At 52.7% G+C, this 26,638-nt stretch overlaps 1 protein-coding gene across 3 annotated transcripts in view; it reads right to left on the bottom strand.

Annotated features, from left to right (window-relative positions):
* Positions 1-816: 816 nt before the first annotated feature.
* The window catches only part of TK2 (thymidine kinase 2), a 29,551-nt gene continuing 3,729 nt past the window's right edge, over positions 817-26,638 (bottom strand). Inside the window, exons 3-11 of one of the 3 annotated variants that reach the window (XR_014292195.1) lie at positions 22,985-23,059; positions 20,817-20,870; positions 18,180-18,269; positions 15,874-15,947; positions 6,891-6,979; positions 6,236-6,315; positions 3,801-3,881; positions 3,349-3,417; positions 2,588-2,673 (exon numbers count right to left, since the gene is read on the bottom strand). Coding sequence is in view for 2 of the 3 variants with exons in the window: in XM_082606780.1 (XP_082462906.1) it covers positions 2,575-2,673; positions 3,801-3,881; positions 6,236-6,315; positions 6,891-6,979; positions 15,874-15,947; positions 18,180-18,269; positions 20,817-20,870; positions 22,985-23,059 (642 nt within the window). In the remaining variant the exon portion in view is untranslated. Of the gene's footprint in view, positions 2,674-3,348; positions 3,418-3,800; positions 3,882-6,235; positions 6,316-6,890; positions 6,980-15,873; positions 15,948-18,179; positions 18,270-20,816; positions 20,871-22,984; positions 23,060-26,638 lie in introns of all 3 variants that reach the window. The other 2 variants (XM_082606780.1, XM_082606781.1) reach the window with 2 other exon arrangements.

Here is a 26,638-nt window from a genome sequence, read left to right as displayed (position 1 = left end):
CTGATGCATTCCCCAGGCAGGGGGGCACTTCTCATCTAGGTGAGGGGCTCAGGTGGAAAGGAAGAAAAGAGGCAGGAAGAGAAAAAGAAAGGGAAAAACAAGCTGGGTGACAGCACTTCCCAGGGTCCACGTTTAGCAAGGGCCTGCCAAGCCCTGCCACACTCCTCACGGCCATTCCTGGGAGTCCCTGGGGAGTGCCTCCCTCTGCTCGAGGAACTGGGCCCCGTGCCTACCACATGCCATCTGCCCTTTCCCTGCCCTGGTTCTCAGCAGTGTTCATAACTGCTCTGTGACCCCTGCCACCACCAGCCCTGCCTGCCACATCGGGGAGAGCAACCCTTGGTGGGCTGGGCTCTAGCCATTCCCTGTGACACCTCTGGGCTGCGAGATTTTTGCGACAAGCCCCAGTCACTGTGGGTACATATAGCATCCTCTCCAAGATGCCGGGGTGGGAGGACAGACAGCTCTTATGAACCCGGACATCCTCTGTTAGGAACACGGTGTTTAAAAATTAAAACATTACCTTGCTGGTACAAGGATGCTGCAGGGACCTAAAATCACTGGCATAGGAAGCACTCCAAAATTATCACCAGGTTTTTTTGTTTTTGTTTTTTGCTGTACGCCGGCCTCTCACTGTTGTGGCCTCTCCCGTTGCGGAGCACAGGCTCCGGACGCGCAGGTTCAGCGGCCATGGCTCATGGGCCCAGCCGCTCCGCGGCACGTGGGATATTCCCGGACCGGGGCACGAACCCATGTCCCCTGCATCGGCAGGCGGATTCTCAACCACTGCGCCACCAGGGAAGCCCAATCACCAGGTTTTATGTGAAGGATTTATTGGCTATCACAGAGCAAGATTTTTTTTTAAATCACATTTCCCCCAAAACAGATGCTCAAATTGAGGGGAAATTGGACTGTTTGTTTGCAAAGGCCCAAAGATGGTCCCAGCATGTCCAGATGCCTGGCAGCAGAGGCGCTGCCTCCCCCAGGTTTCTAGTCCATCACCAACATCTGGGCTGAGAGACACGTCCCCACCGGACTGCCACCCTCACCCTGTGCACATAGCCCAGGAGTCAGTCCAGCCAGGAAGGGCCGGAAGCCAGAGTGCTGCCCTCCTAGCGCTGCCTCTGGGCCCGGGCCACCAGGGGCACCTGTCACCTATGTAGCGTCAGAGAATTGCATGCACAGGTGCCACACTCACACAGAGGCTAGGACGAGGCTTTCCAACCTTCAGGTACACCAACCACCACTCGGGAGAGGCCAAGGCCTCTTTCCCCAAGTTCATAATCAATCCTTCCCCGTGTGTGCAACAGCCTTCTGGAAGCTCTCTCCACCCACCTCCAAAATTCAGGAGCTCCAGTGCTCCAAGAGCCTTTGCTTGCCAGCCCCAACTTTCCTGCCCAGACTGTCCCCGAAGAGAATGTTCTTCCTTTCTTTTGCTTCCTACTTGACTCAGGAGACAGCCGTCCTTCAGTGCATTGTTACAGCTGAGCGGAGATAAGATATTCTCTGAACTAATAAAGATGGTTCATGCCCTAGGGCCCATGGTGTCCCTTTGGATGGAAAAACATTTCAAAAAGACATAAGGCCACTGTGTTTCTCCCCTGGGCCACAAACTCCCAGGAATTCCAAGGGTGAAGCTCCTCACACAGGCCACTATGGAGGAAGGGAGCCTCAGAAGCCAGGCTGGCAGCCCCTTGCCCAGCACAGCACTGGGTACACCAGCCTGGCGCCAAAGGCCATTGCCCTGCCACGGAATCGGCAGCAGCTCAAGCAGGACCTTCATCACCAAGGAGACCGAGCACCATTCAGGAGCCAAACCACGATTCTCCTAAGGACGGGGACGTCCCGATGACGAGGTGGTAAGTACCACATCAGCCTCATGCTAGTGAACCACTGAACGCTGGGCTCGAGCCAAATACTGCACAATTTTGTGAAAGTCTAGAAATGCTAACTGTCCTCAGGAGCTGCTCAAATCAGGAGAAAATGATGATGCTGGCTGCATGCACCACTACCCCCCCACACACACACACACTCCCACACACGTGTAGGGCTCTCCAGCAGGGAAGGCAGGGCTCTTGGGATGAGGCAGCCTGGGGCAAGAGATTGATGTTTGAGAGTCACCAGAAGTCTGAATGGTGCTGACTCCACTGTCACTGGCTGTGTGACCCCGGGGAGTCCCTTAGCCTGTCTGAGCTTCAACTTCCTCCCCTGGGATGTAACACCACTACCTCGCCATCAAGGATGGTCTGAAGGGCTAGAGACCATGAGCCCAGGGTCAGTCAGGTGGCTCTTCCATAACTTAAGAGGGATGCAGAGGTGGGAAACCACCGGGAGAAGCACCGGGGGAATGCAAGGCTGCGACACCAAAGGGCCGCAACAAACCCATTGGTCCCATCATGTCATTTACCCACGAGGGCCAGAATCCCAGGATAAAGACACTGGCAAAGGAGAGAAGACCATTAGGAAGACAAATGTGCCCAGATAGAAAGCCCTCCTGAGAGTGGATTGTTCCAAATTGCTCGTGAGAGCTAACTTGGCAGCAGCGGGCATTTCTCTGGCATGATCTTCCCTGTCCTATGGACCAAGCTTCCGATCCTCTGGAATTAGTATTCGGTGCCGGTTTTGTTCAAAGAGTTCTAACATTTTCTCCATGTCGTGGTCAGCCTCAATCACCTGGAAATTAAACACACAGGTCACAGGGCTACCCCTGACCTCAACATCAGCCTCCCTTCACTGATGAAGAGAGAGAGACGGGGGCAGGCAGGATGAGGCAGGGAGAGGCAGGGAAGCCCAAGGTCACAGGCAGAGAAAAAGGAAGGTTAGGGCCAAACAGCTCCCGTTACTAGGTCAATCCACATTCTCAACTATATTTTCACTTAAGAATCCACGATAGTTGTCCCTGCGACAAGCTCATGAATGATTTTTTAATCATCATTTGATATCAATCATTTTTCTATAATGAGGGGAAAAAAATAAATTTTCTTTTAAAATCCAGTACAGTAGTATCTCACTTTCCAGCAACCTCACTGCCTGGAAGAGCCATGAGTACAGCGTTTGAGCAGCTCAGACAGATGTCTCCAAGGCCATCCACACAAGTTTGTGCACGGCCCTCCCTCAGATCCCACACCGTACACGTGTTCCTAACAGTCCGAGGGACCCAACGGCCTGCCTAAAGAAAGTCGGCAGCAGCATATCAGAAAACGAGGGGACAAGGAAGTGGGGAAACACTGATGGGGCAGAAGCATCAACACAGTTAGAAATGGTGAGTGCCAGCAGGAGAAAGGAGGGTAAAAAGCAAACACAGGAATTCAAAGGCATTAGTAGTCTGGGGCAAACAGTCCTACACACCTCAGCACCTCCTAAGGGGGCATCATTGTGTGACAGACCAGAACAGCAACTGATGTTCCTTCAGATGCCCTGGGTCACCAAGAAAAGGTGCAATGAGGCTTTGGGCCTGCCACCCACTGGAGAAGGGATGGACATGTCAGAAAGACCACCACCCCAAGCGGTTAAGGCCAAAACCCAGGTCCAGGGGCTCCAGCCATCTGGAACACTCCTTTGCTGACAATGCTGGATAAGTGAGATGCTACTGTGCCACCGGTGTAATGACACTGGGACAGGTCACCTTCTCTCAGTTCTGTCCAGCTCACTAAGGCTCAGTCCAGGATGGGGACTGTGAGACAGAGTCCCTTCCACCCTCCCCGCTTCCTTCTTTCAAATTCTCCAGCTGCAGAGTGGCCGACATCCCCCGAGTCGCTCCTCCTTCTAGAAAAGTCTCCCGCCCTTTTAGGGGGGCTTACCAGAACAGGGGCCGCCACAGGGAAAAGGCTCCCTTTGATGAGCCACTCCTCGTACAGGTGGTGAATAGCATCCAGGTATTCCTGCCGGAGGGGGGAAAAATGCAAGGGCTGTCGGGAGAACATAGGGAGCAGACCTCTCCCCTCCAGGGGTCTCAGGGGCAGGTTAGGTGAATGTCAATGACCACAGGGCAGTGGCTTGGACTAAGGACCTACAACAGCCAACCTGGCTCGGGTGGACAATGATAAACGCGGCCAAGCACTCTGCCAGCCAGCCCAGGTGTCGCAACAGTCAGAAGCGTCCCTCTGGCCACCTGCCCAGCCCTCCAGCGCACTCTGCCCCTCTGGCGCTTTGGACGCATCCTCCCACCTGGCTGCTCTGGTTTCCTGCCACTTCTCCATCAGCAGGGCCTCTGTTCCTTCACGGGGGCCTGGGAAGCCTCTGAACCTTCCCACCGTCCTTCCCACCAAGAGGACTGTGGCCCTCACTGGCCCAGGAGCCCCACTCGGCTGCTCTCACCCCAACAGACAACTTGTAACCTATGGATCCTTGAAAGCTTAAGGGCCAACTTCAGAAGGAGGACAAGGTGCAACGCAAGGGAAAAGAGGCCCAGACCCGCCCCTAAGGCATCCATGCCTGCGCGTCCGGTAGGACTGGACGGCACTCTCCCACGAGCAGGCCCCGGTGCTCTCGGCAAACACTTCCTCAAGCAGCCATCTACCCCCAGCCCTGAGGCTCTCGGGTAAACCACACTGGTGCCTCTTTATCCACCACCACGTTCTCCCTTGGCAACAAGAGACTTGTCCTGGAGGCCTTGTCAAAACCATTAAGACAATGTCCTCAACAATGACTTGGACAACTCCAGATTTGTCCCTTCTTCCAAGCATCTGGGTCACTGCACAGAGCTGCCGTGCCCCATCCCAGCTTGGTCCAGCCCCGCCCCATTTCACCCTTCCTCTAATCACTCCTGTCTCCAGATTTCAAAGCAGCTGCCCAGAACGAGGCCTGGGCCTTCATGGCTGGAATCCACCTTGCTAGTGCCTGGGGCAAACAAGGCTGGGTGGGCCTCAGGAGCTGGACTGGCCTTCTAGGACCCCAGTCCAGCCCATCCTGGGCTCAGACCCCCATGATATCCCAGTAAATGCTTGCCCAGCCTCTGTCTGTGTACTTCCAGTGGCATTCACATGGGGCATTCCGATCAATATTAACTGAGCAACCCCTAGGTGCCAAGGCCTGGGACACATTCTAGGGATGCAGAGGGAATAAGATCTAATCTTAAAAAGTTCATGGTAGTTTTCTGAGGGATGGGGAGCAAACACATAAAGAAATGTTTCAGAATATTTGTCCTAATGGCTGTGATCATAATAAGCACAGAGGTTGGGGGACCACAATAGAGGGAAGGTCAGAGAAAGCTTCTTGGAGGAGGTGACACCTGAGGCAAAAGAAACCACTATGGCAAAGGTACATTTCTGTAACTCCCTGGTGATGGGTGGGGGGAGCGGGAGAGGGATCAGGAGAGGGGAGAGGGGAGAGGGGAGGGGGAGGGGGAGAGGGGAGGGGGAGGGGAGAGGGGAGGGGGAGGGGGAAGGGGAAGAGGGGAGAGGGGAGGGGGGGAGAGGGGAGAGGGGAAAGGGGATAGGGGAAGGGGAGGGGGGAAGGGGAGGGAGAGAGAGGGAGAGAGGGGAAGAGAGAAAGAGAGAGCATGTGTAGCCACAACTAGTTCTTTATGGCCAGAGCATGAAAGGCAGGGAGTGGAAGGGGATGAAGCCAATCATGCAGGATCTCGGATGGCATGCTACAAGTGGGGACTTTATCCTAGACAGTGGTGAGGCACTGAAGAGGGTGGGGTTAGGGAATTGCATGCGTGGTGTTCTGTACTGGGAACATCACCCAAGCAGCAGTGTGGAGGATGGATCTCTGAGGGGGATGTGGATAGTGAGGGACCAGGGCAAGGAGAGCAGTCCAAGCCTGTTAGACAGCCCTGACTAGAGTTGACGTGGTCCTGAGCCAGAACCCAGAAGGGTGAAGCACTGGGCAGACACTAGTGAGTTTCACCTCCCAGCCAGCCAGGCACTGTGCCAAGCACTGGCAATGCAGCAGCGAGCAAGTGGGCACGTCCTAGCGAGGATCCAGGGGATGGCACAAAGGCAAGCAATTTTCAGGAGGTGGACCAAACAAGCCCTGGGGACACCTGGGCGGGAACGGGAGAAGGGACGCCTCTGAGCCCCGGGGGTGCCCAGCATTGAGTCTGGGGCCACAGGAAGTAAAGCAGACCTGGACACCGCACAGGGTCTCCAGCTCAGAGGAAGTCAGAGTTCACCCTCCAACGTGCTCAGTTCCTGTTTCTCTCCCTGCAACAACAGCACAATGATCTCACAGAGGGTGGGGCCAGGGTGGGATGAAGTTGCACCTTTCCCCGGGTTAAAGGGGCTCTTACCAGTGGAATGACCTTCTCCTCTTCCCTGCATCTCATTTTTAGCCTCTGGTAACAGGTCTCAGGAGTGGTCTGGAGATAAACTGAGATTTTAAAAAACATGTATGTGGCTTTAATTACTCTGTTCGTGGCTTGGAAGTGAAAGTGAGGGGTAGGGGGAAGGAAGGCGTGTGGGCAAGGCGTGGAGAGAAACATCTGCCAGCAGCCCTGAGCAGGAGAGGCAGACCAGCTGTGTGGCCAAACAGGCATCTTGACCCTCATCCTGACTTTCATTCTCTTTCCATGTCACCAGCCCCACTGGGTCACTGTGAAGCTGAATAGGTTCCGTACATTGACAGAGCTTAGCACAGGGCCTGGCACCCGGCCTGTCTCAGTAACTGTCCAGGTTCTGTCCCTCCTCCCTCCTTTACAAACTAGAAAAAAACCCATCATATCACAATGGACCGAGGGGAAAGCAGTTTGAGGGACTGGCTAGGGTGCTTCTCCAGGAGGGACCAAAAGCCCCAGATTCTATCTGCCCTTTGGGAGAAGGCTGAGTCAAGGTAGGGGAAGAATCGCTCATGGTGAGGGCCCTGCCCACCACCCCTGCTGCTTGGGGCCCAGCCAACCACCTCCTCACTGGGCCCAGGGGAGGGAGGCCAGGGAGGGACTATCTCACCTATCAAGTCAACGGACACGTCGATGTTCCTCACAATCCAGTCAAACCATTCCGACAGGACCACATAGTCCACTTCAGGCATCTTCCCACTGTAACGAGAGTTGTAAGGGTTTTATTATCCCATGAGAAAGTTCCTGGGCTGTGCCATTCCCCCAAAACATCTGGGCACTGCTTTTATTGAAAGGGAACTGCCAAGGGCACCATGACATAGTGTGATCACATGATACTGGTCAGGTAGTGATGACAAGGACCCGAAACCTCCCGACCTCCTGCTGCCCAGGGACAGTTGATGGTATAATGCAGCAAGTATCTTGGCACTGCCCGAAGGGAGAATTCATTTGGGATTTGAACTCCAAGCCAAAGAAGGGGCTATGAAGCCTGTCCCCTGAGAACACGGACAGCGCTCAGGCTGGGAGGTGGAAGAGCAAACCCGTTTCACTTCTAGAAATTTATTTTGTGGAAATAATCGTGGATGTCCTCTGTAGCACTATTTAAAAAATAATGAAAAACCAAATCATGGTACATCTATCTAACAGAAAACCACACAGCAACTGAAAGATGATGCTATAAGATAAAATTTAATGACATGGAAAATGCTCATAATCAAATTCTCATTATTCAATGAAAACAGGAGGATATAAAACTGTGCATATAGCACGACCCAACCATACTTTCAAGAGTATTCATCCACACATTTTGAAAGGAGACTGGAAAGAAAACCACCAAAAGGTTAACAGTGCTTTTCTCTGAACTGTAGGACTATGGGAGACATTTTTTTCTTTATCTCTTTCTGTATTTTCCAAAATTTAACAACATACTAGTTCTCAATTAGGGGCGGGGGTGGGGGGAAAATGACTACATATTTAAAATGATAACTGAAAAAGAAAGAAAGGAAGAAGAAGCCCACAAGTGAGAGAGACCTGGCATCTGTCCTCTAACCTGGAGGAAATGAGCAGGGAAGAGCGGGAGGAGGGGCAGCAGCTGGAGGAAACAAACCAGGCAGCTGCGGGGTGACCCTCAAAGGCCCAGGGGAGGAACTCCTTTCAACATCCTCCACCCGTCTTGAATATCATCTTGGATCCACTCAGAACTGGGTTTGGCAAGGCGGGCTACGGGCGAGTGGAGGTGCCTGAGCTGTGTGCAGCTGGGGGTCTTCTGACTGTTGACTAAAGAAGGGGAGGCGGGGAAAAGAGGCCAGTGGAGCAGGTGGTTTGCAGCTGCCCCCGCCATGGGTGGTGAACTGACTCCCACCTGGGGGAGGGGGAAGGATGGGCATGAAGGAAGGCGCTCTTAAGATGACAAGCTCAAGCAGCCCTGCCTGGGGGCCCAAACGATGGGGCGGGGCACAGACTGGAGGGGGACATCCTCCCCTAGTCCCTGAGACCACCAGACGCCCTCAGCGCAGAAGAGCTGTGCCTGGCAGAACAGCAGGAAAATGCACAGTGCCCGGGAGAACAGCAGGGGCAGACGGGCAGTTGTCAGCGCCTTGAGGGGTCTCAGGCATCAGACTTCAGCAGGGAGACCAGAGCAGACTAATGTGTGAGGACCAGCACCCGCCCCCACGAATAAGTGGGGGAGGCTTTGTAGGGGAGGGCAGAGGGAGGAAGTCCCAGGACACTGCAGAAGGGCCCAAAATTCAGATACTAAAGGTAACAACTTTGTGATCACACACAGCTCATGTGGTTGCCCATCCCCCAATTCTTTCCTCCTACCTCCTTAAAAGTAGCCCATGATCTATTCAGGGTCCATCCCACAGGCCTGAGTGTTCAGGGAAACCTGACCCCAGCCCAAGCTTCAGAGTAAACCAACTGGTCTGAGGGACGTCCTCTCCGCTGGCCAGGGTGAGTTGATCAGCCCAGGCCGAAGGGCCCAACCTGACCAGTGAGACATGAGAGAGGTTTGCTGGGGTTTATGGAAACCATGCTTCCTCATGCTTAGAAGAGAGAGCCACTGGCAAGACATCCACCCTCTGGCCAGCAATGAGAAGCCCGGTTCTGCCACAGGCATTGTGTCATCAAGAGGGAATCATATTGAGGACACCCACAAGACAGAGCAGGAAAACAGAGAAACAGCACTAGGGCCACCGAATGAAACCAACCCCAAAGCCTGCTGTTAAGACAGCCCGGAACAACCTCAGTGTTCAGGCCACTTTGAGCTGGGCTGCAGTTAGCTGCAGCTGAGAGTATTTGACATTCAGACACCAAACCACTCTTCTTGACGTGTTTTCCTTCTCTGGAGCAAAGCTGACTCCGAGGGAATGAGGATTTGCCAAAAAGAAGCTGCTGATCAGCCCCACTCGCTCCACCAAACACGCAGCCTGGGCACGCAGCACAGACTGGCAGCTCAAGGGTGTGGGCCGGTGAGCAGCACGTGTGGAGGGAAAGTTGCCCAACAGCCTCCCACGTCATGGACGCTGGACAGTTGGTGTGAGACTGCCCCTGAGGACTTCACCGGTGACGGTAAGGCTCAAGGGAGGTTCTGTCAAATCCCAGAGCTGGGAGGATACCCTTAGCTGTGGCCACCGAACTGAGTCACAATTCAGAACACAGGTAGCACAGTGTTAACTAAAACCAAACCAACTGACACCACACAAAGTGCTGGGGGCTGAGAGCCGCTGCTCTGCTGGAACTCGGCCCCAGGTGGTCTCAGAACACCTCCTGGGTGGCTCAGGAACCTCCCATTCCCACCTGGCCCAGGCAAACCTGGGAGGAAGCAGGTCCTCCCTTCCCGATGCTCTCCTTAGAGGTCCTCTAGGCGGCTCCGGGGCAGCCTCCTGAGGGCAGGGTCGGCAGGCAGACCTCCAGAAAACCCTTCCAAGACTGCCAGGAGCCATGTGCTGGGGGGTCCAGGACAACTGGCCACTGGCTGAGCGGAGTGAGGAAACGGAAGCTGCCTTCCATGATTCTGAGGCATGTCAGGCAGCGGGCGCTGTTTTATCTGTATCTGCAGTTTTCCTCCTAGGAATCTGCCCGGCTCCTCCTGTGTCTGCCTCGAGAATGGGGCGCCCAGCACCACCACCAAGGCACTGCTTTTATTTCCACAAAACACACAGAGGGCAGCACCTCTCTGCAGACCCACCAACGGTGGACTGAGGGGGTTTCACGGTGCCTTCCCCTTATCCTAGGGGGGCAAAATTAAGGTCACGGGTCCACACGAATCCTGCTGTTTTGTCTGGCTCGGTTTGCTGTTGCCTTCCCCCTGAGGCCCAGAGAGCATGGGTTAAAACTGAAATCACACACTCAAATGCCAGCCTCCTTGTACACATGACTTTCTTTTGTTTCTCACAAGACCCTGTGAGGTCAATTTTAGCCCCAACTTATAGATGAGGAAAACTGAGGCCCAGAGAAGCTCAGCCCAGCTCTGAGCCAGGGACCGAAGCCTGGCTCTCGGTGGCCCCCAAACCCATATGCTCCTGGCTGCACCACGTGCCCCAACCCCACCTGCCCCGTCTGTCAGCTGAGGCGGCTGCCCCTGGGCCCGTCCAGTGTCTCTCTAGCCTCAGCCTGAGGAAAGCCACCGCTCGCAGGCCCATGACACAGGCAGTGAGTCCCCAGTCCGGCCATGAGTGAGGAGGAGTCCAAGCCCCAGGGCCCATCAGGACAGCAGGAGAACCCGCCTGCTGTTCCAAACGCAGGGTCTTAATGGATGTCCGCAACCCGCTGCCCCAGGTGAGTCAGTGTGTCACTTCCCCAGCTGGGCCCCATGCAATTCCCTTCCTTCTATTCTTAGAAAACACCAACCAGGCAATCCTGTAAAACCTTTGTGTTCAATTAGCCCACAAGGTCGGGCCACACAGTGGCCTGCGTGGCCGCTTTAGCTGCCTGAGTCTTTGTCGCCACCTTCAGCTGTTCATTCCAGCACAGTGCCCACACCTCAGAAGTCCTTCAGGTTCTTTAAGTCTTTAAGGAGACTGTGGAACCAGAATCTTCCTTGGTGGCGATTAACCCCTGGTGGCATAATTGCATGTATGTTCTGCCCACCCCAAACTAGCTGGGGTGAGGATGGGGGCGGAAGAGGCGGGTCTCTCCCTGGAGGAGCTCCTCACTCGTCCGAGGCCCAAAAGGCAAGAAAGCCCTTCCAGAAATTTGGCTTTGGGGGATGCAGAATTGCAGAACGTGGGCTTTTCTGTGCACCCGAGCCTGCAACTGCAGACAGCAAAGCCACGCCGACCGTCCTTCCTTCCATCCCAGTCCCTCCAGATTCCAAGCCAAGGCTGCAGGGGCTTCTGTGAAAGAGAAAAGGACCAACCCCCAGGCTGAAGGGGCAGCGGCCATGCAGCCCCTGCCTTGTGTTAAGGGCTGTCTCCACACAAGCTCCCAGGCAAGAGCTGACACCCACACAAGCCGTCTTGCGGTTCCCAGTACCCAGCCGAACTTCCACAGGTGGGAACCAAAACATCCTATTCTGGGTATGAGCAAAGGATCCAGCCAAACCCAGTTCTAGGCGTCATTTGGTTTAGGCTCAAAATGATGGTAATCCGTATTTGGGGGGCATGGAAACATCTACTTTGGCAGCACCACTTCACTGTGGAAGGCCCACTGCATGGGGAGAAGCTGGGTTTCTAACGAAAGTGACCAAGAAGAAAGCCCACATCCTACCCTTCCTCCCACCTGTCACTTCTTTAGCTCTGGCTAGAAATGCTGTTTACTGCGCCTCCCAAAAGAAAACCTGTGGCCTGCAGCTGCCTCACTCCTGACCTAGGAATACACCCGGAGACCCTGGAAACAAAGGTGATGCAACAAACCCCCCACAACCAAAATCTGGAGCCACAGATGTGAAATGAAGAAACTGCGGGTGGTGCAGGGAGCTGAGGAAAGCCTGCTCCATGAAGAACTTTCACTCTGGCTGGCCACCTGCCCCACTGCCCCCACAAAGACAGCCCGCAGGTCTCGCTTTCAACGACCCCTAAGGCCCAGGCGAGGCCCCAAGGAAGCCACGGGGCAAAACTCCCAGGGGAAAGGACCATGATTGGCACAGACAGCCCCTTGCGGGCCACCTGGCTGCTGCCTTCTTCGGAGGCTGCCCCTCCAAGTGTGACGCCAACCAGCAGGATGATAGCTACCCAGGGTGCCTGTCTGCTAGAAATGCAGGCTCTCGGGCCCCACCCGGGAAGCAGCATGGGTGCATTAACAAGACGCACGGAGTCTGTGGGAGAAGCTGAGTGTAGGGCCTGGGTGGAAAGGGGCAGAGGCCTGGTCCCCGGGAGCCAGCACACTGGGGGCTCCCCTGGGCCTGAAGCCTCTGGCCTTACAGAGAGAAATCTCGATGTCTCACCACTTCCTCCTTCACCGCTGCCCCACAGAGCAGTGTGCAGGTCAGCCCCCCGGTCAGTTTCCTGCCCAACCAGGAAGGAGCAAGGCCTTCGAACCCCACGTGGTTCCTGATCTGCCAATCACGGTCAACAGTGCCCCCCTCAGTGCTGCCTGGAGGGTTCAAACGGAAGGACCGTAACTGCAGCTCCTGCCCACGGGTCCCTGCCCTGCTCCTCAACCACATGAGCCATGCCTACTCTCAGATAAGCTGGACCAGTCCCACAAGTGAATGGCCTGCACTGGGAAGGTGCCTCTTGGTGTCCCTGCCCTTGGATCTCTGCCGCCCAAACTCAGGCTCTCTGGTGAGTGTGGCTGAGTGAGGGGGACTCCCAGCCATGTGCTGAACACACCAGTTGTTACAATCACAAGGATATGTTATGGGATAGAATGCAAAGACTTCGAAGAGAAGTCTTCAAAGAAATTTCCAGTTAGTTAGCCGGCTGCTTCGGGTACGCAGGCTGGGAAAACCTGCAGGGAAGCGGCCGCCTGGGTGAGCGTTTCTCTGCCTTTGGAGACTTCAGGGAAAGGGTTTGAGGAGCACTGCCTTCTCCCATCTCCCTGAAACCAAAGTGGCGGATGGCCTGGCCCCCCAGGGTGCCACGGTGATCCCTCGGGCCAACCCACAGCCTTTGGGCTCCGACAAGTGATACCAGAGATCAGTCTCGAGGCTCCAACAACATCTTCAAGGAAATCCGTGCCCTCTGGAGGCTGTGTGAACTTAAAACAATTAGGTCCCGGGAACAGAAACAAGGATGCTGTGAATTTCTTCTGTGGTTCACTGTCCCACAGAAATCCTACCCACAGATGCCAGGCATTCTGGGAGGGCCAGTGGGAGGTGTATATATGAAGGAAAAGAGCCCAAAAAAATGAAAAGCTACAGCCTTTTCCTACCCACGAAACAGCCCAGGGCAAGGCCCCATTAAATGGACCAGTGACCTGGACCACAGCCACAGAGGTCAGGGAACAGAGAACCACCCATCAGAAGTGCTGAAATGAAGGACCATGGGTGTGAGGAACCAAAGCCCGGGACATCAGCTAAAATTTAAAACTGCACCCGGAACAAGCAACACAAACAGCTCCTGGGCAAGCTCACCAGACGTTAGGCAGCCTATGGGGGGAGGGGGGTTCAACTGGCAAATTTCGTGAAGACCACGGTGGGCAAGGGACACAAACCTTAACCAGGCAACCACTCCAAAGGCTTTCCAGAGATGGACAACAGAATCAGAGAGGAGACGGGCTCAGAGAGGTTCAGGAACCTGGTTGTGCTCACAATGTCTCCAGAGCCAGGATGGAACTGAAGTGCACTTAAGTCCACCCTCCACTCTCTCCCCTTGACTTCCAGTCATTCCATTCCAGGTCACCCTCTTCAAAAAGAGCCACTGGCTGCCACACAGAACTAGCCAGGCTGACTGCGATTAGAAAACAGAGACAGCCCAGCTACGCGAGGGTCACAGGGAATCTCACCCACTGCCAGGGTCCGCAGTAAATGAACACCAGAGGGGTTCCCTCGTCCTCCTCTCTCCTCTCCTCTGACCGTCCTCCCTGTGGCAGAGGCACTAATGAGCAGGAGCAAGGGAGGGCGAAGGGCTGTGTAAACCTAGCAGTGGGCACACCAGCCCCACTAGACACGCAGGCAGCCAGGTGCGGATGGGGCTCCAGCATCAGGAATGCTGCCTGCTGGAAGGGTAGAGCCCACAAGGAAGTTCTGAGGTCAAAGGACAAAGCTACAGTCAGGACTCGCCCTGGCTGCCAACCCCGACCCCATAGCACTGGGGATGCTTGGAGTGGGTGGGGGCAGAGGCTCTCACCCTGGGACCACACAGGCTCTAGGTCACGACCCTTGGCAGCTCAGGACCCAGGGAGAAGCCTTTTTGTGGCACCCTCAGAGGAAGGGGTATGAAACAGCTGGGGGACAAGTTGGGCTGGAGACCAAAGACCAGCCACAGGTCCTGACACCCAGCAATAGCTAACAAGTATCACCCAGGTGCCAGCTCTGTGCTGGGTACCAGCTAGGCCAGCAAACCAGACATGCTCCCTTGCCTTCAAGGAGCTTATGGTCCAGTTGGTGGGACATGCAATAGACAAACAAGTAAATAGATACTAAGTTAAACCACATAAAACTGCCATTTTTGTAGGTCAAAATTGGTCAAGTGTTAACAATTTCATATGGTTCAACCTAATTAGAAGTTGTCTTGAATAGAAAACCAACAGAAAGAATTAGAAGTTGTCTTGAATACCACGAAGAAAACCAACAGAAAGAAGTAATTAAGAATAACAAGAGGGGCTTCCCTGGTGGCACAGTGGTTGAGAGTCTGCCTGCCAATGCAGGGGACATGGGTTTGTGCCCCGGTCCGGGAAGATCCCACATGCCGCGGAGCGGCTGGGCCCGTGAGCCATGGCCACTGAGCCTGCGCGTCCGGAGCCTGTGCTCCGCAACGGGAGAGGCCACAACAGTGAGAGGCCCGCGTACCACCAAAAAAAAAAAAAAAAAAGGATCCACCTGCCAACACAGGGGACGTGGGTTTGAGCCCTGGTCCAGGAAGATCCCATGTGCCACAGAGCAACTAAGCCCGTGCGCCACAACTACTGAGACTGAGTTCTAGAGCCCACGAGCCACAACTACTAAAGCCCGTGCACCCCAGAACCAGTGCTCCACAACAAAGAGAAGCCACCGCAATGAGAAGCCCGCACACCGCAACCAAGAGTAGCCCCCGCTCACCACAACTACAGAAAGTCCGAGCACAGCAGCGAAGACCCAACGCAGCCAAAAATAAAGAAAAGAAAAGAAAAAAAAAGAATGAGAGGCTCAACCCACCTAGACAGGGAGGCTGGGACCACAGCTGCAGATGGGAGGGAACGGGGAGCCAGGGTGTAGAGAGTGGAAGGCAGATATCAGGACCAGCTCTGTGAGGGAGTGAAGCTCAAAGCTACCAAGAAGGGAGAGGCAGAGAAGAAGCTGCAGCCCATTCCCCAAGACCCCCAAACATCAGCAGTCAACTGAGCGCAGGAGTGGAGGACCCCACACCTCTGAGGCCACAGCACTGAGGGCCACCAGAAGCCCCCCCACCTAGGTCTGTGTGACAGAGTCTGCTCCCATGAGGGCAGAAGACAGCTGTGAGTGAAACCACAACAAATATCATGCACACTGCTGGACGGATTGCTCTAGTCGATCTGAATCTTCACCCCTCCCTGTCTCCTCCCACTTTTCCATGTAACCCACAGGGCCCTGCCCCCTCTCAGACTGGGGTGGGCTGGTGTGACCTGCTTTGGCCAATGGATGTTAGCAAACATGAAGCAGAGACCTGAGAAAGAACTACGGTGCTTTTGATCTGCCATCACCACGAGACGTGAATGTCCAAGCCAGCTTGCCCGTCCCAGGAGGAGGATCAGCAAGCAGATGAGAGATGAGTCACCCCAGTCACCCTCACCGGGCCACCCTAGACCAACCAACCCCTGGACATATCATTGAGCCAGCCAAGGTCAGCAGAGCCGTTGGGTCGACCGCCCTGGACGGCCAAGCCATCAGTGCAGAGAGCTGTATGTCACTGAGGTTTCGTGGTTGGTTGTTACACAGTAGGTACTCAGTATGTGTCAATTAGATAAAGAAGTTCCAATTTCATTTCTAAAAATTTAATAGTTTAAAAAATTATCGATTGTGCAAACTACGGTACCTTCTATACAAGTTTTCTACAAAAACGTATCTTGCGCTGTGAATCGACCGCTCCATCAACCGTACAGGCAATGTCTACAAGAAAACAAAAAGTGATTCACTAACTCAGGCAAAGAGGAAGGGGTCAGGAAGCCTTGAAGAATGCCTGTTGCTCCCCCTGCCTATGGTCTATTCTGAATACGAGAACTGAGAAGCCTCTGGAGAGGGAGGTGGACACCAGAGAACCGTGTGTCCCACGTTAGGCTCCCTGGGCCCTGGACCCTCCCCATACCATACCCTGAAGCTCAGTGGTCAGTGCAGCAAGGCCGGGTGGAGGGCCTGTCAGCAGCAGCCTCCTTCACAGGAGGGGTGAGGCTCCACTGGACTGTGGGTTTGGGGAAGTGCTAGAAAAACTGCCAAGTGCCCTCCGGGCAAGTGGTGGCAAGCACGAAGTGCGGTGATTATCATGGACCTAAATAGGATGCATTTGCTTAAGCAGAGGCAGAGCTCCGAGAGGGCTGGGCTGTGGCTTTAGGGAACCCCACCAGCATGCCTGCCAACTTCACCGCCTCCTCACAGGGCTGGCTGGGGATCACTGCAGCCCTTCAAAGCTGGAAAGGACTGTGCCCAGGAAGAGGGAGGACGGCACTGACGTGGCCCCTCTCTGCCAGCATGCACACACCCTCCACAGAAGGCCTTTTCCCTTTGTCCACAGTGTCCCATTGGGAAGCCGGAGGTGCTCTTACTCTTGACACCAAGTGGGCAAACACTGCTCTCACTCCGCCTGGCCCACAGCACCCAATGGGACCTGGACCAGCAAATCAGAGGCTGATGTAAAGCCATAACCCAGGAATTTCCTGACTCTCCTATTTGTCTATCTGTCCCTCTGCCTTCTTTTCTATTTTTCAGTCCTCTCCTTACTTATGACTCTCTGCTGCCCATCTTTTGCTAGGTCCCCATTTATCCCTCTCTCCTTCTCCTCCTCTTTCCTAGCCCGTCCATCTCTCTTTCTCTGCCTCCTTCCTGATATATTTCCTTAAACAGAAGAACATACATACAGCCCATTATATTCAGATATACTAGATACAATTTACATTTGCAATCGAGTGCCCACTCAGGAAAAGTAGGGAGCATGCCAACCTCAGACCATACTCTGACATCTATCTTTTAGACAGATTTTTGGGAAAACAGAAATTCATATGGTTCTGCTCATATCTTTTTCTATTATTAAAAGACACAGATTTGTAGAAGAATGATAGCTATGGTTGCAAATGCCCAGCCTTGCATCAAACCACTGAATGGCTGTGTCAGAGAAACTGGCTGATGGATCTCCCGTCTCCTTCAAGGAGAGCCTCCAAAGCCAGTCTCTTAGGTGGTACTTGCCATTCTGAACCACAGGTGCCAATCGGATCTCTCAGTCAGCCTTTCTTCTAAGAGACTCTGCCCCTATTCACACCCTGCTGATGGAAGGGGCCTAAGTGGACGTGTTTGCGACCTGCCTCAATACCTGACTGGACCAGGGCTGGACACCTGACCCAAGCTGAGCCAATCAGATTCTTTCTCTCAAGAACCTGAACTTAGAATGTGAACAAGCCTTGTGAAGGTTAGATCAGCAGTTCTCATGCAAACGAATTTGCAAATAAATAAGGGATGTGTTAAAATCACCTGGAGAGCTTGATAAAACCCAGATTGCTGGGCCTCACCTCAGAATTTCTGATTCAGCAGGTCCAGGATGGGGCCAGAAAATGTGCATTTCTAACAAGTTTCCAGGCGCTGCCGCTGCTCCTAGTCCAGGGACCACACTTTGAGAAGAGCTGAGTTAAAGGGAGTTGAGCCCAGGAGCGGTCGGGTCATGAAGACTCGGGCTTACATGGCATCAAAGCAAGTTCTTGGCTAGCTGAGGTTGGTGGGTGGGGGCACTGGAGGCTGGTCCTCAGGGAGCTGTAGGAACAGAGACCTTGGCCCCAGAGACAGAGGAGGTTGAGCAGCTCTGAAGGCCCAGCAGGGCTTCCTTGTGAGGTTTCCCTTCCTGGCAACCACATGCCACTCATGTGAAGAAAACTGTGTTTAAGAAGGTTGAAACCATGGGCTTCCCTGGTGGTGCAGTGGTTGAGAGTCCGCCTGCCGATGCAGGGACACGGGTTTGTGCCCCAGAGCGGGAAGATCCCACATGCCGCGGAGCGGCTGGGCCCGTGAGCCATGGCCGCTGAGCCTGCGCGTCCAGAGCCTGTGCTCCGCAACGGAAGAGGCCACAACAGTGAGAGGCCCGCGTACCACAAAAAAAAAAAAAAAAAAAAAGAAGGTTGAAACCAAGCATCTGAAATGTACCTGAGGACGAGTGTGCTGGTCCAGCATGGTGAGCTGCACGTATGTCTGCAGCGTGAGGCCCCATCGACAGGCGTCCCGGTACATCAGACCCTAAAGAGGGGAGAATGCAGTGCTCTATCTGTAGGACTCCCAGCCCGGTCACAGAGTGGACAGAGACAGACAATGGAGCAGTTACAGGACAGCCTGGGAGCAGCTATAATAGAATCCTATATAAAGTCCCAGGGAGCATTCATTCAGGCATTCAGTCATGTTCACTGAGCCCCTGCAGCCTGCTCTCTATCCGGCAGCCAGTGAGCCTGTTATACTACAGGAGCCAGTTATCATCACTCCCCTGTTCAGGACCCTCCCTGGCTTCCCACCGCATTCACAATGAAATCGAAAGCCCTTACCAAGGCCCACAGGGCCCCAGACAATCACTTCCATCTTCTCTTGTCTCTAACCATTCTTCCTTTGGCTCTGTGAGCTTCCAACCACGTGAGCTTCCTTAGTGTTACCCAAACACCCAAGTGCGATTTCAACGCAGGGCCTTTGCTGTGCCTTCTGTCTGAACACTCTCCCCCAGATACCTGCACTGCTCCCTCCCACGCTTTGTTTAGGTTTCTGCTCAAATGTCACTTTGTCAGAGATGCCTTCCCAACCATCCTCTCTAAAACAGAATCCACCCCCTCAATCGCTCTCTACTGCCTGTAGATACAAAATACTTCCTGCTCCATGTTCCACTTGCTAATAATCCTATTCTGCTCTTTTCCACATTTTTGCTTCTTTTTCTCTTGGTGCTAACTAATGAAACTCCGGGGCTCTGCATTGAAAACTGCAAACTCCTAACTGCAGGTGAAAGAATCTCAGAAAAGTTAGGAGAAACACTCCCTCTTGCCTGACAGCTGCAGGAAAAAAGACCTTTCTGCATCAGAAAACCGATTCAGATCAAGTGATGAACTGAGACTTTTCACAAAACTATCAATCTTGCTCCTCTGTCTAGAGTGGAAACTTGTGTAAAAATATCTAATTCTGTTGTTTTTTTTATTATAAAACTGTCATTGGGGCTTCCCTGGTGGCACAGTGGTTGAGAGTCTGCCTGCCGATGCAGGGGACACGGGTTCGTGCCCCGGTCCAGGAAGATCCCACATGCCGCGGAGCGGCTGGGCATGTGAGCCATGGCCGCTGAGCCTGTGCATCCGGAGCCTGTGCTCCACAATGGGAGAGACCACAACAGTGAGAGGCCCGCGAACCACAAAAAAAAAAACAAAAAAAAACCAACCTGCCATTGGCAATGCTCTTTGTGCCACGGATGCTCAGACTTCTGAGACTGGGACTGGGTCCTGTGAATGTCACCTCTAACCCCTAACGTCTGCAACTCTAGTTGTCTTACATAACGATCCAGCCCTGGTTCCTCCCGGTTTCCTAGAAGACAGGAATGTTTCTGAGCTTCTTTGTATGCCCACGACTGGCATTCCGTCTTCTCCCCCTTGCTGAGAGGTGAAACTCTTTTCCCGTCTCTGGGATTCTTTATTCAAAACCTCTGAGAGGTTTTGTCTTATTTAAATAATATCCTTTTACCTGCTTTAGATGCCTTCTTGGCTCCTGTCACCACCCGCCGTATCACACACTTTTTAATTGCCTTCTGCCTCCCCACACTGGGATATTAGGGCCAGCAGAGCAGAAGCTTCAAGGCGTTCACCGCCCCAGCATCTAGAATAGTGTCTGGCACATGGCAGGCATGCAACGAATACTGGCTGAATCAATCAGTGAACAAGCAGCTACTAAGTGCTCAGCACTGTGCTATGTTCTAGCAAAAAAACGGTGAGCCAAATTAGACACAGTTCCTGCCCTGAGCGGAACTCAGAGTCTAAAGAACCACACAAGGAGATGCCAGTTGTGTTGCTAGAAATGAGGGGACAGCACAGCCTCCCCCTAGTCCAAGGTTCAAACCTAGATCTGTCATTTACCAGCTGTGTGACCTTGGGCAACCTATTTCAGCCACGGTTTCCTTACCTGAAAAACGAAACTAATCGTTCCTCCATCATGGGACAGGAGCCCAGAACCAACATCCCTTTCTTGAGCTCACTCTTACAGGACCCAGACTCCACCCACCTCTTTCAAGCAGCCAGAGCTGAGCCTTCTGAACGGGGAACGAGGTGGGAGGGGCACAGGCACATTACAGCCCCTACTTGCTAGGTCCACCCTTGGGAAAGCGGACTGGTAGCTTCAGGGTGAGCCTGAGGCCGCCCCTGGGCATTGGCAAGTGCAAACCCCAATCAGAGGTTTACCAAGGAAGTTAGTTACTTAGGGACAGGTCCTGGAGGGCTAGGCCTGAGGAGACCTGGGTTTCTTCTAGGAGAGGGTGGGGTAAGAATGAGCAGCAGGAGAAGGACCCCCCGGTAGCTGGGGCCGACCACTTGGGATAGTTTGGGATAGCTGACAGGAGGTCCCTGGGCTCCTTACATGCCCAGCCAGGCCTCAAAGAACCCTGGCCTCAGACCATCGACATGCTGCCATTTTCCCTTTGTCCCCTCCCTCTCCCCCACCACCCAGCGAAGAGCAAGGACACGCCTGGACAGGGTGCAGGCTCAGGCACCAGCAGCGCTGTGCCTGTGCACTTAAGGGGCAGCTGGCGGTTCACACATAGAACACACTCACCAGAGGATTATGGCCTCGGACATTTCTCCACTTGGGCACGGGCTCCGTTAACACCTGTCAGGAAAGAAACCATCAGAAAGTTGCTGCTCCTCAGTTCTGAGCTCTGTGAAGGCTCGTGTTAGGGGTGGGATGGGGAGAGAGTCAAGATTTGGGCGCCCAGGGTGGGCCAAAATAGTGGAGCAACCCTCCCTGCGAGGCCACAGCTCCATGCAGACGTGGCTCCAGGCGCAGCTTCAAGAAATGACTTGAGAACCACTCTGTCCACCCCTGTATACGAGCATATGCACACGCCACTTCTCCTGCTGCCACGGGAGCTCCCCGGGGGCAAGTGGGTTCTCCCAATCCCCCCTCCATGTGTTCCACCCTGCCCCTTACTGCCCACCACATCAGGAAGGCAGGGAGGTGAGAGAAGCCAAGAGGGAGGCTGCTTCTTGCACTTCAGGCTGCAGCTTGCACCCAGCTTCCGGCCTGGGGGCCTCCAGTGACCTTGGCAGTGTGCTCCGCCTCCCCTTCCTCCCTCTGAGCTCTGTGTTGGGCACACTGCCGGCAAAGAGTCCTGTTTCTTTAGTAGCCCCCCTAAGCTGTGCAGGTGTGTGCTGGAAAGGATTTAAATGGTGCCCTTGGGACTTCCCTGGTGGTCCAGTGGGTAAGACCCTGCGCTCGCAATGCAGGGAGTCCGGGATCGATCCCTGGTCGGGGAACTAGATCCCGCATGCATGCCGCAACTAAGAAGTCCGCCTGCCGCAACTAAGACCCGGCACAGCCAAAATAAATAAATAAGTAAATGGTGCTCTTGGGGCCAAGCTTTGGAGAATATCCGGGGACCTTCAAGTCCATGGGAGTAGGTGCCACAGGTCACAAGAGACCAAAGGAAAGCAAGGCATGGGCCCCCTGAAGAGTAACCTCCCCCCACCTTTTACCCCTCTGTGCCTTTGCTCATGCTGTTGTTCTGCCCAGTATGCCCACCTCACCTCATTTCACCTCAACTTTCATTACATGCAAAACTCCTATACATCCTTCAGAATCCAGTTCAAATATCCCTTCCTCTGTGAATCATTCCCTGCTCCTCCCAACCTCCCTCTCCTTCTTCTGCGTCTTCAGCACTCTGGTCCTATCCGCTGAGTAGCATATGCTGTACCACTCAGGCCCACCAGAGGCTGGGACACAGGCAGCCTTGACCTGTGCCCCATCTGCGGCACTGTCACTCGACAAATACTGAGCACCCACTGTGCCAGGTACCACGCTAGGTACCAAGGATTCAGCAAGAGAAAAACCACCCCAGCCCTGCCTTCATGCTTTCAACTTTAAACTTACTGGGGAAGCAGACATTAATCAGGTCATCACAGAAAGCAACACATATTTTCAAACCCCAAGAAGTAGTACAAAATAAGGATACAGAGGAGCCAGAAGAACCTACACCATGGAGGGTAACCTAGCAGGGGAGGTCAGAGAGCAGAGCTGAGATCTGAAGGCTGGGTGGTTTTCCTAAAGCCAAAAAAGCTCTGCATACTATAGAGCCAAACAAGGGCATGGCCCCTGGAGCAGACAGCCTGGGCTGGGACATGGCACCACATGCACCAGCCGTGCGACCCCGGCCAAGCCATGTCACCTCACTGAGCCTCAGTTTCCTCCTCTGCAACTGAAGTAATAACAGGACCTGTCTCATAGCGACTACTCCTGTAAGAATGAAATCAATTAGATAATATAACGACGTCTCAACACAGTGCCTGGCATAGAGTATTACCCTCATTAGCTGTTCCCTCTCCTTGCTGATGGTATTGTTGTTGTACATTGGCTCCAAGGTGTTCAGTGAGAATACATGCGCTTCTGAAGTGTCAGGGAGAGTTACACAGCTCAGGACAGGTGTGTCGGGAGTCCCCCAGACGCCCGCCTCCCCGGGTTGGAGGACTCACAGGACTCAGCATATAGTCATACTCATAGCTAAGGTTTATTACAGTGAGAGGTTACAAAGCAGAATCAGCCAAGGAAAAGGGTGTGTGGAGCAAAATCTGGGGGGAAACCAGGCACAAGCTTCCAAGGGGCCTCTCCCTCCTCTCACACAGGACGCACTCCCCCAGCAGCATTTCTATAGGGCAGGTCCAGTTTGCACCCTTTATAAACGCACCAAGCTTTTGCAGGTTCCTTCAAACCTGGTGTGGAAGCCATACCTCGATGTCAGTTGTGTTGGAGAAGAACTCCAGGCATGTCGTCTTCCCGCTTGCAATATTACCCTCGACACATATCTAGCAAAAGACAAACGCATGTTAGGACCAGAAATCGAGTGTCTGGGGGAATACCAGGAAGAATTTCTAGGGAAGGGGTCAGGTGAACAGCATAATTGGTTCAGCCCAAGACTTCAGTGTGTACACGAAAATCCCTCTGGAGGAAACCCCCAGGGTCCTGTTGTTAGTAATAGCAACCACCAGATCCTTCCCCTCAGTGGCAGGCTCCAGGCCCACCGCTGCTGGCCACCAGGCCACTGCCCTCCGGGACAGACACTCCTTTAGGTCAACCCCTAGACCCCACACAGCTTGCCCTCGGCCGCGCTAGCTCTGCCCTTCCCTAGCTCAACTCCTCAGACTGTTAGATTTTAGGCCTAAATGTCCTGCCTCCTTCACCAGAACCTAATGGCTTTAAGGATGGGAAGCATGTGTACGTTACCTTGAATCTGCACTGCTCTGTGCAGAAAAACATGCTTGGCCTGGACTGGAAGGTATGAGGACAGGAGAAAAGGACTAAGATGGGCAACATACAGCAATCCTGCACTTAACCTTGCCAGAACCTGAGAAGCGGGTTCTAACATTTTCACAGAAGAGAAAAATGAGGCTCTAGAAGGGCACAAGGCAAGGAGCAGAGCTTGAACGCTCACTCTGCTCACACCAAGTGTACTGGGGCGAAGGGGCTGTCTGGGCACTGGTGGGAGGAGTCTACCCATAAGAAAGACAAGGAGCCTCCTACACAGACCCCACTGCAGGGAAAGAAAGCTACTGAAGCTGTGGCTCTCAGTCTTACGTATGTGCTAGCATCACCTGGGAACTTTTAAGAATCCACAAAAGGAAGCCACAACCCAGGCCAATTCTGGCATGATCTCAGGGTGGGACTCAGGCCTCAGTACCTTGGAAAGCTCTCCAGGTGATTTCAACATGGAGGAAGCTGAGTACCACGGACCCATGGCAGGGTTTCTCAATGAGTGGTCCGCAGACACCCTGCTCCAGAAGCACCGGCGGAGCACCCAGACCCTCTGAATCAGACTCTGGGTTGGGACCCTTGAACCTGCTGCCCAGCAATTCTGACAAGATGCTGCTCAGCCAGGACTGCTGGTGACATGGGCCAAATGGCTTTGGTTCCATCAGACCACGAGAGGAAATGGGCAGTTCCACATATGTGAGAAGACAAACTTGCCCTTGACAACACATATTACATGTCCCCTGGGGTACACACAGCCAGGGGGGACCTGTCCTGCTGCACAGTGACCTTTACACCCAGGTTGGAAGCACCCACAGAGAAACATGGGCCACTTAAGTGACTTGCCCCAGGTGCCAGGGTTGGCGGGGGAAAGAGCTGGAATTCACACCTAGGCCTGGCAACTCCCTTCTCATGACCCCAGTGGAGCCTCAGTCACACCCTGCATAAAACACAGGGGCACAGTGGGCTGTCTCACCTTGCCCCACCTCTACAAACTCTCGCCAGCAACTGGACTCTTTCTCAGTTGGCTGCGAAGATTTCCTCCTGCCTTGATCCTAACGGCTACCTAGGAGAGCTAAACAGACAATCGCAGTTCCAACAGAAGCCTGGCCCTCCAATCCGGGCTCCCTGTCAGCTTACTCCTTCAGCACAAGAAAACACAGTGAATGTGCAAAAAGGGAGAGCCCGTCAGGGCACCAGTGGCTTTTATTTTTATCGTTGTTCTTTAAAGGAAACAACTTTTCCTAGATATTTAAAAAGAGCTCAACCTAGACATCATTCTGCACAGACTGTTTCTTTCCTGTTCATTGCAAGGAACGTGTTGTTCAGATGAGACATTCTTCCAAAAATACATGTTCCTATTCCCACCACGAAATCCTGAAAGTTGGTAAATCTAGGGCCTTGGATTACCAACTGGTTTTCTCGTTAGACCAGGCAAGGCATGGAGAATCTCACCAAGTTCCCCTGTCATGGAGGGAAGAAAGAGGAGTCAAGCAAAGGAAGTCTTTAACTTTTTTTAAAAGTGATGTCTGAAAATATTATAACAGGAGTGCACGCCCAATGAAAAAGATTGAGAAAATCATAAAGCAGAAAATACTGCCCATATTCCCACCACTGGGAGATAAACATCACTACATTTTGGTATATTTCAGGCAAGTAGTTTTCTCTACACATTTCTCATCTTTGAGAGTCTTTCAACTGCTCATTGAAGGCCTTGCATGTGCCAGGCAATGTGGATTCAGGAGCCAGTCCCAGCACCCACCGAGTTCATGAGCGTGAAGATGGGGAGGAAAGTAAGAGGCAATTACAAGAAAAGATGCTCACCATGCCATGGGAGCACACGGCCAGCCAGGCCCACCACTCTGCTATTAGGCCTTGATTCCAACGTCCCATGATTATAACTGATGCTGTGATGCACCATCTATCCTTATTTTTAAATAATAACATTTCATCTTTCCTGAAAATAGACTTTAAGCATTCTTACAGTAAGAAATACAGAGAACTAAAGGAAGATAATAAAAATCACTCATAATTCCAGAGATAACCATCATTTAAATGTTTAATCAGAACCAAACTTTCCAGAGGCAAATAGGTTAGAGCCCCAAAGCCCCCACTGGAAGAATCAAAATATATATTGTCCTATTAAAGACCCTGAGAAATCTGCCATAAAAAGGAAACTTGCCCAATGGCCAAAAAAGTGGGGTACGTGCACAAAACGGAACACTATAGTATCGCTATTTGGCAATAAAAAGAAATGAAGTGCTGATACATGCTACAACGTGGGCGCACCTCAAAAACATTTCACAAAGTGAAAAAAGCTAGACACAAAGACCAAATGCTATATGATTCCATTTTATAGGAAATATCCAGAAAAGGCAAATCCATAGAGACAGGAAGCATAGTAGTGATTGCCTGGATCTGGGGGAGTGACTGCAAATGGGCACGAGGTTTCTTTTCTGAATGACGGAAATGTTCTAAAATTAGACTGTGATGTTGCACAACTCCATAAATTTACTAAAAAAATCATTAAATTGTAAACTTAAAATTAAGTGAATTTGGGGGTATGTAAATCATAACTCAATAAAGCCATTTTTTAAAAAAAGGAACCCAGTTTAATTTTATCTAACATTCAAAGAACTAAAAGAATCTGACTTCCCACCCTCACCCCCCAAATTCTCTCTCCCTCTCCCTCATACACACCCACTCTTATGACCTCCCAACTTTCCCTTAACCAGACTGACAATTTCTTTCCTTTCCCCTATGAACAGTTATAATTTCATTTGGATCATACTTTATATTTTTTTATTCTTTTCTTTTTCATCTCTTACATACTGAGTACCTTCCTATGTCATTATTTTTCAAAAACATGATTTTGAATGGCTGAATGATATTCCATCATATAAGATATACCATGAATTATTGAAATCCCTACTGTTGGATGTTACATTCTGTCCAGTTACTTTTATTTTATTATAAAACTGTGTTGTGACACCCATTTTTTTGATATGATAAGCTGTGTTGTGTACATTCCTGTACATAAATCCTTGTCATTGGCTCTGATTATCCCCTTCAACAGACTTCTAGAAATATAATCACTGCATCAAAGGATAAGTGAGTTTTTACAGCTGTTGATGCAT

Source organism: Mesoplodon mirus, assembly GCF_964341445.2.
Source record: "Mesoplodon mirus genome assembly, chromosome: 19".
NCBI classification, from domain to species: Eukaryota; Metazoa; Chordata; class Mammalia; order Artiodactyla; family Ziphiidae; genus Mesoplodon; species Mesoplodon mirus.
This window is presented reverse-complemented; position numbering and strand designations above follow the sequence as displayed.